Raw genomic sequence first — 14,791 nt, 5'->3', positions numbered from 1 at the left:
GTTCTTTTCTCCTGCCCCTCTGACATCCACCCTGGGCATCTGCTCCCTGCGCTCCCCAGGGGGAGATGGAGTCAGCCTCTCTCCCATTACAGCTGTGTGCGGTGTCCATACGGGGAGATACTTTGTGTTCGTTCTGGTGTGGAACCAGAGCGCCACCCCTGGGAAACCCCTTCCCCTTTTGTCTGAGCTTCCCCTGACTGTGTCTCTCGCACAGTGATACCGGGCGGTGTCCTCGGGCTTCAGGCCGCTCATTTGTAATTATGCCGTGTTAATAGAATTGTCTCTGGAGCTGGTGAATCGCCCTTCGACAGTCTTAGAACACCAGTGACTTGATCTGCGTAAGGAGCTAAATCCAGGGCCCTGCGCTGAGGTGCACCCCCTCCCCTGCAGCTCCCCACTCCCCTGCCGGGGAGCCCTGCGACCCCTCCCCACCCCAGCTCACCTCTGCTCCACGTCCTCCCCGAGCACACAGCCCCTGCTCTAATTCTCCTCCCAGGCTTGGGATACCAAACAGAAGTGGAGCAGCGACAGGGCTTGGGGAGGAACCGCTGTAACAAAAAAAATTGGGGGCACCCACCTAGTTCTCCTTAATGGTAGCACCGACCATGGCTAAATCCAGCCACCCACTGCAGCCCCTTCCCGGGAGCCTGTCGGACCCAGTCCATATCATAGCTGCTGCAGGTGAACCCGGAGGTTTTGCAGGAGAGGCGAGAGAGTCTCCGGGTTTCTTCACATCTCCTCCGGACTCCACCAGCTGCACCCGGGAAGGAAGCCATGCTACAAATCACATAGAAAGAGGAATAGTATAAAAGTCACCTGACTGTGCACATTACTCGGGACAAAAATACCTCCCAACGCTTCAAAAACGAAAACTAAATGGAGATAAAGTCTCATTTCGACTGGTTTTGGAGGGGAAAGTTCTCAGTAGGGTTGGCTGGCAACTGCTGAGACCCAGGGAGCTGCCGATTGTGTCGACGGGTGCAGCCTGGGCAGATTCAAACAGGAAACTGTCTCCCTCATTTGCATATGAGGCTCCTTATGTAAGACAGACTCCTTCCATTAACCTGCCATTGCCTCTCTAAATTTCCACTACATGCATCCGAGGAAGTGTGTATTAACCCAGGAAAGCTGATGCTCCAATACCTCAGTTAGTCTATAAGGTACCACAGGACTCTCTGCTGCTCCTTCCATTAACCATGTGAATTACTCTCAGTAGGGCTCCAACGGGAGTCGGACTCGCTCTACGTTTCTGCAACTAACAACCTGCGGTGGGCTCCTGAATAAGCATTTGCCTAAGGGAAGAATGAACAGCTGCCTGAAATTCATATAGATGATGCTAGTGTCTGGTTCAGTGTCTGTTGTACTCACGGCAAAGCCTCCATTATAGGTTTGGGATTAGGCTTTCAGGGAGGAGACTCTTTGACTAGAAAGCAGGGCAGAAGCAACAAACAATTTCTGTGTATCAGGGTCAGAGGTGTGTGAAAGGTGATGGTCTCCTTCAAGAGGGTTTTGGAACTGTGGCTGTAGGTTGTTGTTACGGAAATATCGGGTCTGCCTAGCTGAGAGCCAATAACAGCCTGACAGGGATAAGGAAAGATGCTTTATTCTGCAGAAGAAAGGAGAGCTGTGTAATAGATACAGAAGACTCTACTGCACACAAGTTTTTACAAGCTTTTTATACACTTTCAGACAAAGACTATGCCGTGTTAACACTTCATTGGTGGTTACCGGACCGTGAAACCGTTGTCTGGTCAGGGAAAACTGGCTTGGAGCACGATTTTTCTGCTTTGCGGCAGAAGAGGAAAGATAGTTGAAAAAAGTTCAGGGTACTGTGTACGTGAGGTTTCTGGAGGCTTCTGCCTCCACCTACTGGCCGTTTGCAAAACTATGAAAAGGGCAGGGTGGGGGCACCCAATAGCTTTCACATTGTGATTTAATCTATCAGTCACACTCAGTTTATACCAAGGTCCCCATGTCTAAACCAAACACGTAACTGGAACCGGTCTGTCTCCCCTGTGTGCCAGTATTGCTAAATTAGGTATTAGAATGATAAGAATGTGTTTAGGATTCAGGCTTTATTGAATACGTGTGAGTTGTTGCATGCATTAATGTCACTTGTATGCCATAGAGTAAGGTCCTACTTAAGTGGTTGTATTGTGAGCCTGTGTGACTCACCAAACTGGGGAAACATATTAATTAGTGTTACATTGAACCACAACAGAAAGTGTTACCTCCTTCCCAAGAGAGTTCATTCATCCCAGGGGTCTGAAAGTGTCAGGAGGACCGCAGACCCTGTGCCCGGCGCTGCACAGACACAGGACAGGACAGTCTGAGTCCCGCACCCGGAGCCCTAGGGCGAGTCAGTCAGATCCCTGGCAGCAGGAGTGTGTGTCTCTTATAAAGCGGGGACATGCAAATGAGGGAGACAGATTCCTGTTTAAATCTGAGCCTCTCTCTGCCCAGGCTGCATCCGGAGACACAATCGAAGCCCCTGGGTCTGTGCAGTGACCAGCCAGTCCCTGAGAACTTTCCCTTCCTGCACCCGGGAAAATGGGATTTTTGCTCCTTGTAATTTTCGCTGTAGCCGCTTTGGAAGGTATTTTCCTCCTCTGAATAACTGGCAGAGTGAGAAGAATATTGTGTTACTGCTGATTTTATACCGATATTAATGGCCTGTCTTTATTCCCAGGTGTCCGGTCCCAGGTGCAGCTGGTGGAGTCCGGAGGGGATGTGAAAAAGCCCGGAGACTCTCTCCGCCTCTCCTGCAAAGCCTCCGGCTTCACCTTCAGCAGCTACAATATGGACTGGGTCCGGCAGGCTCCTGGCAAGGGGCTAGAATGGGTCGCTTTTATAAACACGGGTGGGAGTAGTAGATACTACCCTGATTCAGTGAAAGGCCGATTCACCATCTCCAGGGATAATTCCAAGAGTGAGATGTATCTGCAAATGACCGGCCTGAAGCCCGAGGACACCGCCCGCTATTACTGTGCGGGAAACACACAGTGAGGCGAAACCGGTTTGTGATCCTACAAAAACCCAGGCTGCGGAATCGCGCTTCTCCCGGCAGCCGCGCGGGGGCAGCAGTGACACACACCCCGCTCCGGGCTGGGACAGGAGACCCGGCACCCGGGTGAATGTAACACAAACCTCCCGGCAGTTTTAACCCTTTTAACCCTGGGCAACGTGTCTCCCCTTCCTACCCAGAGCCCCGCTGGGCCTGCGGCGCAGAGATCCCCCGCTCCATCTGTGAACCCCAATCCGGAGCTGGGGCAGCAGTTGGGTGTGGGAGAGAGCCCACGGCTGGGGTGGGGGCAGCCAAATTTCTTTTTCCCTGGGGCGGCAAAAAAACCTAGAGCCGGCCCTGATCGCCTTTGTCCCCACAGCGCCGCCGGGAGGCCGGGAACTATCCCAGCCCCTGGGTCAGAGCGGGGAGACTGAGGCACGGAGAGCTGTAGGCTGGATATGGAAATGGGCCATTCAGAGTCCGGGCGGGGCTGTGGGCAGAGATCACCCAGCGCCTGAACAAACCCCACTCCGCTGGGCCTGGGGATGTGGCACCGCCAGGACTTTCCCAAGCGGCTCGTGGATTGTTTTCACCCCACGGACATTGGGTAATCACCGCCCGGACTCTCCGCGGGTGTCAGTGGGTGGAGCTGAGACATCCCGACCCACAGAGTAAAGTGCCACAATGTGACAGAGTCACCATGGAGATAACAGACCCTGCCCCTCGGACCGTGATGCCATCACTCAGTCTCAGCCCACTCTTGGCACTCAGGGCATTGGGGACAGTCCTGTGACTAAGGGCGCTACGATGGGGTCACTGGACTCGCTCAGAGTCAGGCGGGTGCGGAGGGAGATGCTGAGCCGGGCTGGAGAGAGGTGGGGCCAAGAAGGACAGAGAACACGGCTCCCACTGAAATAGGCCCAGGGCTTCCCTCAGCCTTCTGTGAAAGTCCCACCCTACATTAGGCGCCACCTCAGTGTTAAATGTCAGGACTCCCATGATTCTAAACAAGCCAGTCTTCATTGTCTCTGGGACTCAGACAGAGCCCGAAAACACACTGTGCCAGGCCAAGGGAAGCCGTGTGCCCAGGTGTCGCGTGGGGGCTGCAGATGGAAAGTGCCACCAGGCCAGGAATAAAGTCAGGTTTTAGGTCTCTAATTGCCAGATAATATTCCCGATTGCCCATCGCTCCACAGTCAGGGGCGGCTCTAGACCCCAGCACGCCAAGCAGGCGCGTGGGGCGGCCCTTTCCCGGGGGGGCGGCATTTGGCTCCGGTGGACCTGCCGCAGCCATGACTGCGGCGGGTGCCGTGGTCCCGCGGCTCCGGTTGAGCTCCCGCAGGCATGCCTGCGGGAGCTCAACCGGAGCCGCGGGAAGAGGGGACCTGCTGCGGGACCGGGGAAGGGCGGCGCAGCGCACCGCGCTACTTGGGGCAGCCTAATTTCTAGAGCCGCCCCTGTCCACAGTGTCCGTGCAGCTCGGCTCATTCTCCCTTCAGCGACACTCGGTCGCACTGTAACACACAGTGCCGGGATTTTGAGAGAAAACTCATAGATTGAGGCAGCTCTCTCATTCAAAAACAATCCAGCCCAGACTGTGATTTGGCCCCGGTGTCACTTTCTTAAGGATGTGTGTGAACGGGTGCGGGAATATTAATGGCAACAGGAGTGAGTCCGAATGCTGCCAAATACTCGTGTCTCTCACAGTCTAACCCAGGGGTGGGCAAACTTTTTGGCCCAAGGGCCACACCTGGGTGGGGAAATTGCATGCAGGGCCATGAATGTGAGGCTGGGGCAGGGGACTGGGGTTCAGGAGGGGTGCAGTGTGCGGGAAGGGGCTCAGGGCAAGGGGTTGGGGTGGAGGAGGGGTGTGGGGTGTACAAGGGGGCACAGGGCAGGGGGAGGGGGCTCACAGCAGAGGGAGGGATGTGGGAGGGACTCAAGGCAGAGGGTTCGGGTGCAGGAGGGGTGCGGGGTGCAGGCTCCTGCCCAGTGCCACTTACCTGGAATGGCTCTGGAGTGGCAGCGGCGTGCACCAGGGCTAAGGCAGGCTCCCTGCCTGCCTGCCCTGGTCTCGCACCACTCCTGGCAGCAGCTGGCACCCAGGGCCGGCTCCAGACCCCAGCGCGCCAAGCGCACGCTTTGGGCAGCATTTTGCCAGCAGGGCGGCAGGCGGCTCCGGCAGACCTTCTGCAGTCATGTCTGCGGATGCTCCACCGGAGCCGCGGGACAACGGAACCTCCGCAGTCATGTCTGCAGGAGGTCCCCCAGAGCCGTGGGACCGGCTACCACCAGAGCACGCCCCGCGGTGCGCCGCCCTGCTTGGGGCAGCGGGATTCCTAGAGCCGCCCCTGCTGGCACCACGTCCCTGCGGCCCCAGGGGGGGAGAGGGCAAAGGGCTCCGCACGCTGCCCTCACCTGTGGGTACCTCCCCCAAAGTTCCCACTGGCCACGGTCCCCCATTCCCAGCCAATGGCAGTTGTGGGGGTTGGTGCCTGCAGGTGAGGACAGTGCCCAGAGCCCTCTGCCCATCCTTCCTCAGGGGCTGCAGGGACGTGGTGCCGGCTGTTTCTGGGAGCAGCAAGAGGCCTGTGGCGCCAGGCGGTGGCAATCCCGTGGGCCAGATCCAAAGCCTTGATGGGCCGAATCCAGCCCACAGGCTGTAGTTTTCCCACCCCTGGTCTAACCCAAAGGCAAGGAGGAATAAGGGAAGCTTTTCCCTGACCCCAGAACACGCTCTATCAGGCCAGGGAAGGATGTCTTGGGATTTGAGATCATTTTATTTCTCCCTTAGGTAAAAGCACAGTCATGATCCCTCATCCCAGGTGCTTCACAACACAGAATAAGGGACCCTCTGAGTCCTCTTCATTGTTGCAACCACTGTTATATATTTGCAGCAAATATTGTACAAAGGTTGTCTAATGAGGTGTCTATGAAAAGGTTATGAATTGCTGGTTATGATTGTGCTATCTGTATGCAGGTATCATTTTTGTATTTGAAGTTATAAGTATTGGAAAATCCACCCACTTTATGGGGATTGTCTGCTCCATTCTTTGCAGCTCACCCTAATGGAGTGACCACAGCTATCCCCCACTAGGAGACTGACCACCAGGGCTGGCTCTAGGCGCCAGAAAACCAAGCACGTGCTTGGGGCTGCACATTTTCAGGGGCAGCATTCTGGCCATCTGGTTTTTGTTTTTTTTTGTTGCTTTGGGCAGCAAAAGCCTAGAGCCGGCCCTGGCAGCAGCAGCACCAAGTCATGGGCTGGCAGAGCCCTGGGGCTGCTGTGGTTCACGCCAAGGGGGAGCAGCACCCACACCTTGTGGCTGGGCCGGGCAGGCTCCAAGCGGGGGACACTCAGGTTGGTAGCCGCCCTGTGGGGCACATGGAGCTGCCTGCAGGTGCCACAGGGTGGCCACCCCCCAGCGTCGCAGCCGGGGCTTGGTGAAGCATCCCGAGCCACCCAGGGACTGCGGCAAAGCGGCGAGAAGCAGCAACAGCAGTGGGGCCATAGAGGGTGGGGCGCTGCCCTGCGGGCCCATGTCCCGCTCTCCAGGACTCCGCTCCCTCTGGGGCTACCATGCCCCGGCTCCTCAGCCCCCTGCCGGAGCGGTCCCCCAGCTCTGCCCTGCTGGGTCCTGGACGGTCCTGGAGGCAGGAGCCCTGGCTGGAAGGACCCTGGGCTGAGGGTTTACCCAGACTCTGGGCTGAGGGTTTACCCAGACCCTGCCAGCGCTGGAGGCGAGGGGGTATCAGGCAGAGTCAGCACTGGTAGGAGGGAGCCCAGTGCTAGGGTGGTAGGGGGGGTGGGTTGGGGGAAGAAAGAGAGAACACTGGGCTGGGGTGGCGGGGGAGTGGGGGTGTAATCGGGAGGGGGTGAGAACCCAGGACTGGGGTTGGGGACAGCCAAAAATCTTTTTGCTTGGGGCGGCAAAAAACCAATGGCCGGCCCTGCTTGTAAAGGTGACTTGAAAAGAAGTTTTCTGAAAACTGGGTTTGTGCCGAGATGCGGAAGGTTTTTAAATGTTTATTTTTCCCAGGGTGGGGCGGGGCAAGTGGGGCAATTTGCCCCAGGGCCACAGGGACCCCCACAATAATACAGTATTCTATAGTATTGCAACTTTTTATGAAAGGGGCCCCCAAAATTGCTTTGCCCCAGACCCCCTGAATCCTCTGGGCAGCCCTGAGCATAATGAGTTTTAATGATGTGCTTCAACACGCTGGTGGGAATATTTCCAAATGCGTCACCAGCTCTTGTCCAGAACAAGGAAATATTACAGGTCTTCCAGAGGCTTTGCAGACAAACACACAAACAAAGCCCTGCCTCGCTGGACAGGAAAGAGAGATTGAGAAAGCGACAGGAAGGGACTGAATGAAAAATCGAGGTTGATCTGTAAAGTTTTCAGGAGCATTTACTTGAATCGAGTTGATGATGATGATATTCTGATCAGATGCTGTATGAACACCACGTAAACAAACACAACGAAATTTCACACGGAAAGTGAGGAAGAGGACCAGGGATCTCTAAGTGTCTCAGAATGACAGCAGTGTGACTAACCAAAACGCCTGTTCTGTTGCTGGGGTTAGAGCAAAATGACAATGATACGTAACAATAAGTCAGGTGGCAACAAGGATCGGAAATGTAAGCTCCAAAAATCCCTTTTTGCAAAGAGTTGCCAAAAATAAACATTCACCGGGCAGATATTATCCAGAATGTGAGTCTGTGTCATTTCTTCAAAGGGGTCCTTCTAGAGAACACATGGGATGTGATATCAAACGGAAGGGGAGAAGGGGTATTCTCAGACAATTACAGTCTTCTGAAGGCAGCAGATATAACTTCACTGAATCATGTGATCCAGAGAACGTTCATGTCAGCCGAAAGACTCCCAATTAATTTAACTGATTTGAATAAAGCCCTTAGTAACTAGAAATGTATCCGGGACTGTACACACATGTAATGCTTTTACCGGCAATATAATAAATCTCTACCGAACACAGGATAAAATGGCAGAGGTAGTGTAAGGGAGCTGAACGCCCAATCCTACTGAATTATGATAACATTTTTGTTCCTAACTCTCTTGGTCTCTTTTCCAAAGCAAAACCACAAAACAAGAGTTATAATTTCTCTTCTCCGAATTTCCTTTATTCCTAAAAAGGTGCTGTCCTGTACTGATATATGGATGAGAATGTCAAAGACCGTCAAGAGTGTAAAACGACAAAATCCAATCAATGTACATTGAGTTTGGGCTTCCAAATACCTTGGGCTGTTTTGAAAGTTTCACATACGCCCCCACTGAGCTGAACTCACTGTCTCAGGGGGTAGGACGCGTTCCAGGGAGAGAGCCCCATGTGTAGACAGAGCTCACACCCTGTCATCTCCTATATTGAGTTGGGAAACTCACATGCAAATCTCTGCCCCGCAGGGTTCCCGTTTAAATACAAGCCCCTGATTGGAGGAGCCACAGACTCCATCCAGAGACACAGAACTGCCCGGGCCTGGCTGCTGGGAACCGTTTGCATCTTCACTTAAGATGAATCTGCTGCTGATTTTCCTGTTCATGCTGGAGGGCCCTTCAGGTACGTGTCTATTGGGGAGCAGGAGGGTTCCTTGCTGCAGTGACTCCAGAAGAGGAGCCTAAGGGAATCAGGTGCCTGGATGCCAATGGAATTCAGTGACAGTTGGGTTCCCCGCTCCCCCAGGAGCTCTCGCAGGATGCTTTATTTCCCCACTCCCAGGGGACAGGGGCCTGGCTCACTGGTTCATTTCTGTGTTTCCTTCCCAGGTGTCCTCTCCCAAGTGCAGCTGCGGGAAACGGGCCCGGGAGCGGTGAAACCCGGGGAGTCCCTGACACTCACTTGTACCATCTCCGGAGACTCGGTTTCTAGCGACAGCGCGGCCTGGCACTGGGTCCGGCAGCCTGTGGGAAAAGGGCTGGAATGGATGGGACGCACATGGTACAGGTCTGGCCGGTGGAACACTGAGTACCCCAGCTCTGTGCAGAGCCGAGTGACCTTCACACAAGACACCGCCAAGAACCAGGTCTCCCTGCAGCTGCGCTCGCTGACAGCCGCAGATACCAGCACCTATTACTGTGCCAGGCAGCCACACACACAGTGACACAGAGCAAAGCAGGGACTGGTACAAGAAGGGGAAACGGATTCTGACCAGCGCAGAGAGACAATTTGAACAGAAAGAATGTGATCGTCCTCCCTCCCTCCCAGACTCAGGAGGAGAATTTCGGGGGAAATGATCAAACCCTGAGGAACAGAGGTCAGGATTTAACTGTAACGTGTCCGGTCCCAAATCCAACTGGTCCAGTCCGGGCCCTGCGTGGTGAAGCCCGGAGAACCCCTTTCGCTGAGCTGCACCGTGTCTGGTTACTCCATTTCTTCTGGTGCTAACTGGGCTTGGAGCCGGCAGGCTCCTGGGAAAGGCTTGGAATGTATGGGGCATGTATATGCAGCTAGTGCCGAGTCACCATCTCTGCGGACACCGCCAAGAACCAGGTCTCCCTGAAGAAGCTCCGCGCGCTGACAGCTGCAGACACCGGCACCTATTACTGCGCCAGGGACACAGTGACGCAGAGCCAGGCAGGACCTGTACCAAAATGGGAAGCGGTTTCTACACACATTCAGGGCATTTAACGCTCCCATTTTCCTCTAAGAGGGACACAGGCAGCAATAGAGAAGCAGAGAGAATCTCTAAGAGTCAAGATTTCAAAAAAATTCATGCAAGGAAACGATACCCTGATATTGCAGAACAGCAGTGAAAACAATGTCATTTTTCACTCTAGGACTAAGGATTAAACAAGGAAATCACCAGCAAACTCCAACTCTCCCCGTATGCTCTCATCCCCCACTGCTTCCCTCCCACTCCGCTGCCGTTCACACCTCAGGGTTCACTACTGAGCCTCGCCGGAAGAACTGATGATGTCACTGTGCATAGGGCTGGGACAGGGAAATGGGAATTTGTGAAACCTCACGCAGTGATAGGAACTGCAAGGTGAGTGAAGCAATGCACAGGGAGGCGCCCAGATGCTGGGGTAACCTCTGTATCGGAACGTGCAGAGACTAGACTAGACTCGAGTAGAACAGAATAGAGAACCCTAGAGAGGACCTGGATGCGCCATCACCCTGCCAGATTCACCAGCTCGGGAGATGAAATGTCGCACATTGACACATGACCCTGAGTAGGTTTCAGCCCCTTTCCCTACAGGAGTAAATGTATGATCGATCCTTGTGTGAATAACGGGAACATGGGAGTTGCTGTGATTGTGAACATGACATTGGTGCCCTCACTCCGCAGCCGAGAAGGGGTCACAGTCCTGGGCACCTGCTTTCTGGCCCTGCCCTGAAGAGCTCACAGTCTGCACAGACAAAGGGGAAGGGGAGGCACCGCCTGGGGAAATGACTTCCCAGGGTCACACAGCAGGGCCCCAGTAGCTGGACTCTTCAATCCTAGCCGAGGGCCCCTCACCTCTGATCCGGGACCCGCCGCCGAAGTGCCCCGAAGACCCGCGGCGGGTCCCGCTTCCGCGGTAATTCGGAGGCGGGGTCCCCCATCGCGGGTCTTCGGGGCACTTCGGCGGCGGGTCCGGAACGGAAGGGTCGCAGCTGCCTGTCTGTGACTCCCCCACACAGATACAGACACAGACTGACCGCCCTGTTAGCAGAGACCAGCCCGCAACTTCCCCTTGTGCCCAGTTCACTCTGTGCCCCTCACTCTGCCCCTCCCCGCCTTTACCCCCACCCCCACTATCCCAGGCTGAGAGAATCGATATTACAGTGGATTAAAACATGCCATTGAAACCCCCTCCCTAGCAGCCAGGCGGAGGCTTTCCGAGCTGCCCTAGAGATACGGACACCTCATGCCTATTCTAACCCCTCGGGAGCGCTAGAAAATCTCAGCCCGGGCAGACAGGTTTGAATTCTGGAAGGAGCCTACGGGCGCTGGACAGCGACCTGCCAGGGGCTTTCGATGTGTGTTCAGGGCTCGGTCCACAAGGTGAATTCAGCACCTACCTGCCGCCTTATGTGCCCAAATCGGACATGCCACCGAGATCCTCAAAGCCGAACCCCTGTAGGCACCGAAATCCCCTAGGCGCCTGGCGGGGAGATGTGCTGGGCAGAGAGAGCAGGAAAGCGAGTCACTGCACAGCCCGGGGGTCAGGACACTCTCTGGGACTCAGGAGGAGACTCAGGTCCCGGCTCTAATGAGTCTTTAATTACTTATAGCAAGTGCAACAGCCATGTGCCCTGGTGAGCTTGGCCCTTAATGCATCAATTCCTAGACACCGCGCCCGGCACACATAAAATTCCATCTTAAATAACTACACTCACATCCCCGAAAACATACAGCAACGGAAAATAGAGAGTGCAGCATTCCGGGAGAGAAATAAAGCTGAGTTTCCTGTTGTGGCTTGAAGTGATGGTTACAAGCAGGAGTAGGGAACAGACCGTGATACCCTTACGTTGACTAGTGAATACACTAGTGAATAACCCGTCTGGTGGAAGCCAATATTAGCCGGTGTTGTGGTATTTCTCTATGATTCAGTATCATGGGACAAACCTTCCGCGGCCTTATATATCCCGTGGCGCTACTCAGAGACCCAGTGAGCTACTGTCTCCCCTAAGAGCTCTTGACTATCCCAACCCCAGCTCTCAGATTTTACAAACCAGTCTCTGCAAGGGTTCGCCCACCCCTTCGGGAAACTGAGCCTGGCACCTGAGCACATTACCTCCAACCAGGGGCGGCTCCAGGCCCCAGCACGCCAAGCGCGTGCTTGGGGCGGCATGCTGCGGGGGGGGGGGGCTCTCTGCCAGTCGCCGGGAGGGCGGCAGGCAGCTCCAGTGGACCTCCCGCAGGCGTGCCTGCGGAGGGGCCACTGTTCCCACGGCTTCGGTGGAGCATCCTCAGGCACGTCTGCGGGAGCTCCACCATAGCCGTGGGACCGGCGACGGGCAGAGCGCCCCCCGCAGCGTGCCGCCGTGCTTGGGGCAGCGAAATTGCTAGAGCCGCCCCTGCCTCCAACCTGGGAAATAATATTCACAGCGTGACTGAGCAGCGTCCCGCACCGTGGCGCCCCTGGGGCTACGACTTTCACTATAGAGGAGCTCCTGACCCCCACATTGCCCACTTATTGTAAGGTGTTATAATAATTTTGTCTTCTCTTCCCTAACCCGAGACAGACAGGACTGCGTGGAAGGTGAGCTGTCAATGGGGAATTTTCTCTCTAAAAAGCAACTAGCGCACTGTAAAGACCACTGCAGAAACTACTCTGTGAGTGCGGGTCTCCCTCCTCTTTTTACCCAGTTAACCCACTGCACCCACCTCCGGGAGGCGGAGTTCGCTGAGGGCTCAGGTCCAAGATGTGTCTTATAAAGCGGACGAGATGCAAATCCAGCGCCTGGGCGCGCTATAGAAACCCCGTTATCTCCGGGACCCCGCCGTTGGGGAGGGACAAGTCCGTGCAGATCCCACCAGAAACCCCCAGCGTCAGCAACATGAGTCTGTGGCTGAGCCTCGCTTTCTTCCTAGCGGCCCTTCCAGGTAATTTTCTCCATTCCCCGGAACAGGGACTGGGGACACCAGGGGAGGCTGCACATCCCTGCCCCGACCCAGAGCGCGGTGACCTCACTGGGAACCTTTCCGCTGCTTCCCAGGGGCTCTGAGCCAGGCCGGGGGTGAATGTGATTCTCGTTCTGTCTTTCCAGGTGCCCGGTCCCAGGTCCAGCTGGTGGAGTCCGGAGGGGGGATTCAAACCCCCGGGGGATCTCTCCGCCTCGCCTGCCAAGCCTCCGGATTCACCTTCGGCAGCTACTGGATGCGCTGGGTCCGCCAGGCTCCGGGGAAAGGACTGGAGTGGGTCGCAGAGATCCGCAATCCTGCTTATAGCTCAGCAGCATATTACAGTGATGCGGTTAAAGGGCGATTCACCATCTCCAGGGACGAGTCCCGCAGCTCGGTGTATCTGCAGATGAACAGCCTGAGAGCGGAGGACACCGCCCGGTATTACTGTGCCAGAAGAGACACAGCGATATGAAATCCACTGCGCTTAGCACAAAAACCTCCAGCGCGAGTCCCCCTCCCTCCCGGTGCCCCCAGCCACTGCCAGCACAGAGCCGAACCCGGAGTGTGAAGTCCCCGGTCCTTCATCCGGGCTTCGCTCCTCTGAACATTCACCTTGCTAATGAAAAACCCCCACAGTTCCGACAGAACCGAGGCCGCCTTGTACATGTCCTAGTCACGCGGAAATAGATTATTTCTCCAAATTTCTATTAACACCTAGCTGCCCGTCCTTCCACCTGCCTTCCAGCAGATTTAGCTGGAGAAGACAGGCAGGAAGCAGGAGCCATGTAGCCAAGGTGGAGCCTGCCCTAGAATTGTTCACACCGGGATTTTGCCACAGTTTGCACACACCTAAGGAAGGCGGAATTGTGCTTCATTTGCAAAGTTACTGGGGTATCCTGAATAGCCGTTCTGAAGGAGGGAGGCTAAGAAGGTCACTAGTCCTACATGCACAGGCAGAACGTGGGGATTCCCTGTACCAGGGCCGGCTCCAGACCCCAGCGCGCCAAGCGCGCGCTTGGGGCAGCGTCCCGCGGGAGGGTGGCAGGCGGCTCTGGGGGACCTCCTGCAGACGTGCCTGCGGAGGGTCCGCTGGTCCCGCGGCTCTGGTGGAGCATCCGCAAGCATGCCTGCGGGAGGTCCACCGGTGCCGCGAGACTGGCAGAGCGTCCCCCGCGGCGTGCCGCCCTGCTTGGGGCGGCGGAAATCCTAGAGCCACCCCTGCCCTGTACTGTCGGGTTTCTCAAACAGGGGTCCCCACTGGTGTAGGGAAATCCCCTGGCGGGCCTGGCGTGTGTTTACCTGCCCGTCCGCAGGTCCCACTGATCGCAGCTCCTGCTGACCGCGGATCGCTGCCCCGGGACAATGGGAGCTGCTGGAAGCGACGCGGGGCAAGGGACTTACTGGCTGGGTGCGGCTTCCAGCAGCCCCCATTGGCCTGGAGCAGCGATCCGCCGCCAGTGGGACCTGCAATCGGAGGACCTGCAGACAGGGCAGGTAAATAGACCTTCCTGGCCCCGTTCTTTTTCTTGGCTGGGTCCCAAGGAGGGGACCCCAAAATGAAGCTGAGCACAGGGCCCCAGTAAATCTGCCACAGATTGCAACAGTTCCCACAGGTACAAAGTTTTCCTGAAGATAGTGGGGAGCCCCCAGATTTTGTATCACTCTCACTAGGAGCCAGGTCTGCAGGGATCACATTGTTTTTTTTCTACTCTGCATCTACATACACGGCTCCATGGAACTTGCAGGCGCCCTTTGACTTCACCTCTTCGAAAGTCTCCGGGTTCCACTTCAGCGCTGGGTCCGTCAGGCTCTTGGGAAACATCTGCAGTGGGTCTCCAGGGTGCAGTATTCACAAAATTGTTCTCATTACACCGATTAAATGAAAGGGTGGTTTGTTGTCTCCTGAGACAATCCCAGCAACCCTCTGTATTTACAAAGGAGCAGCAGGAGAGCGGAACACACCGCCGGTATCACTGTGTGACAGGCTAGACCAGAGTGACAAAGCCGGTCACCAAAACCGACAGCGGGTTAACATCGTGTTTGGCTCTTAAAATGGCCCCAGAATCAGGCATACCCTGATTCAGTGAAAGGCCGATTCACCATCTCCAGGGATAATCCCAAGAGTGAGCTGTATCTGCAAATGACTGGCCTGAAGCCCGAGGACACCGCCCGCTATTACTGTGCGAGAGACATGAGCTCAGACAAAAACCTCTCCC

At 55.7% G+C, this 14,791-nt stretch overlaps 1 pseudogene and 1 gene segment (V, D, J or C); both read left to right on the top strand.

The window, feature by feature from the left end:
* Positions 1-2,550: 2,550 nt before the first annotated feature.
* LOC123347590 lies at positions 2,551-9,255 on the top strand (annotated as a pseudogene).
* A 3,118-nt stretch (positions 9,256-12,373) lies between these two features.
* Positions 12,374-13,047, top strand: LOC123347589. The segment is given in 2 exon segments: positions 12,374-12,554; positions 12,719-13,047. Coding segments are annotated over 2 exon segments (510 nt in total).
* The last annotated feature ends 1,744 nt before the right edge of the window (positions 13,048-14,791 follow it).

This window comes from Mauremys mutica, chromosome 13 (assembly GCF_020497125.1).
Source record: "Mauremys mutica isolate MM-2020 ecotype Southern chromosome 13, ASM2049712v1, whole genome shotgun sequence".
Lineage (NCBI taxonomy): Eukaryota > Metazoa > Chordata > Testudines > Geoemydidae > Mauremys > Mauremys mutica.
Note: the sequence above shows the minus strand (reverse complement) of the source record. Positions and strands in the feature narration are given on the sequence as shown.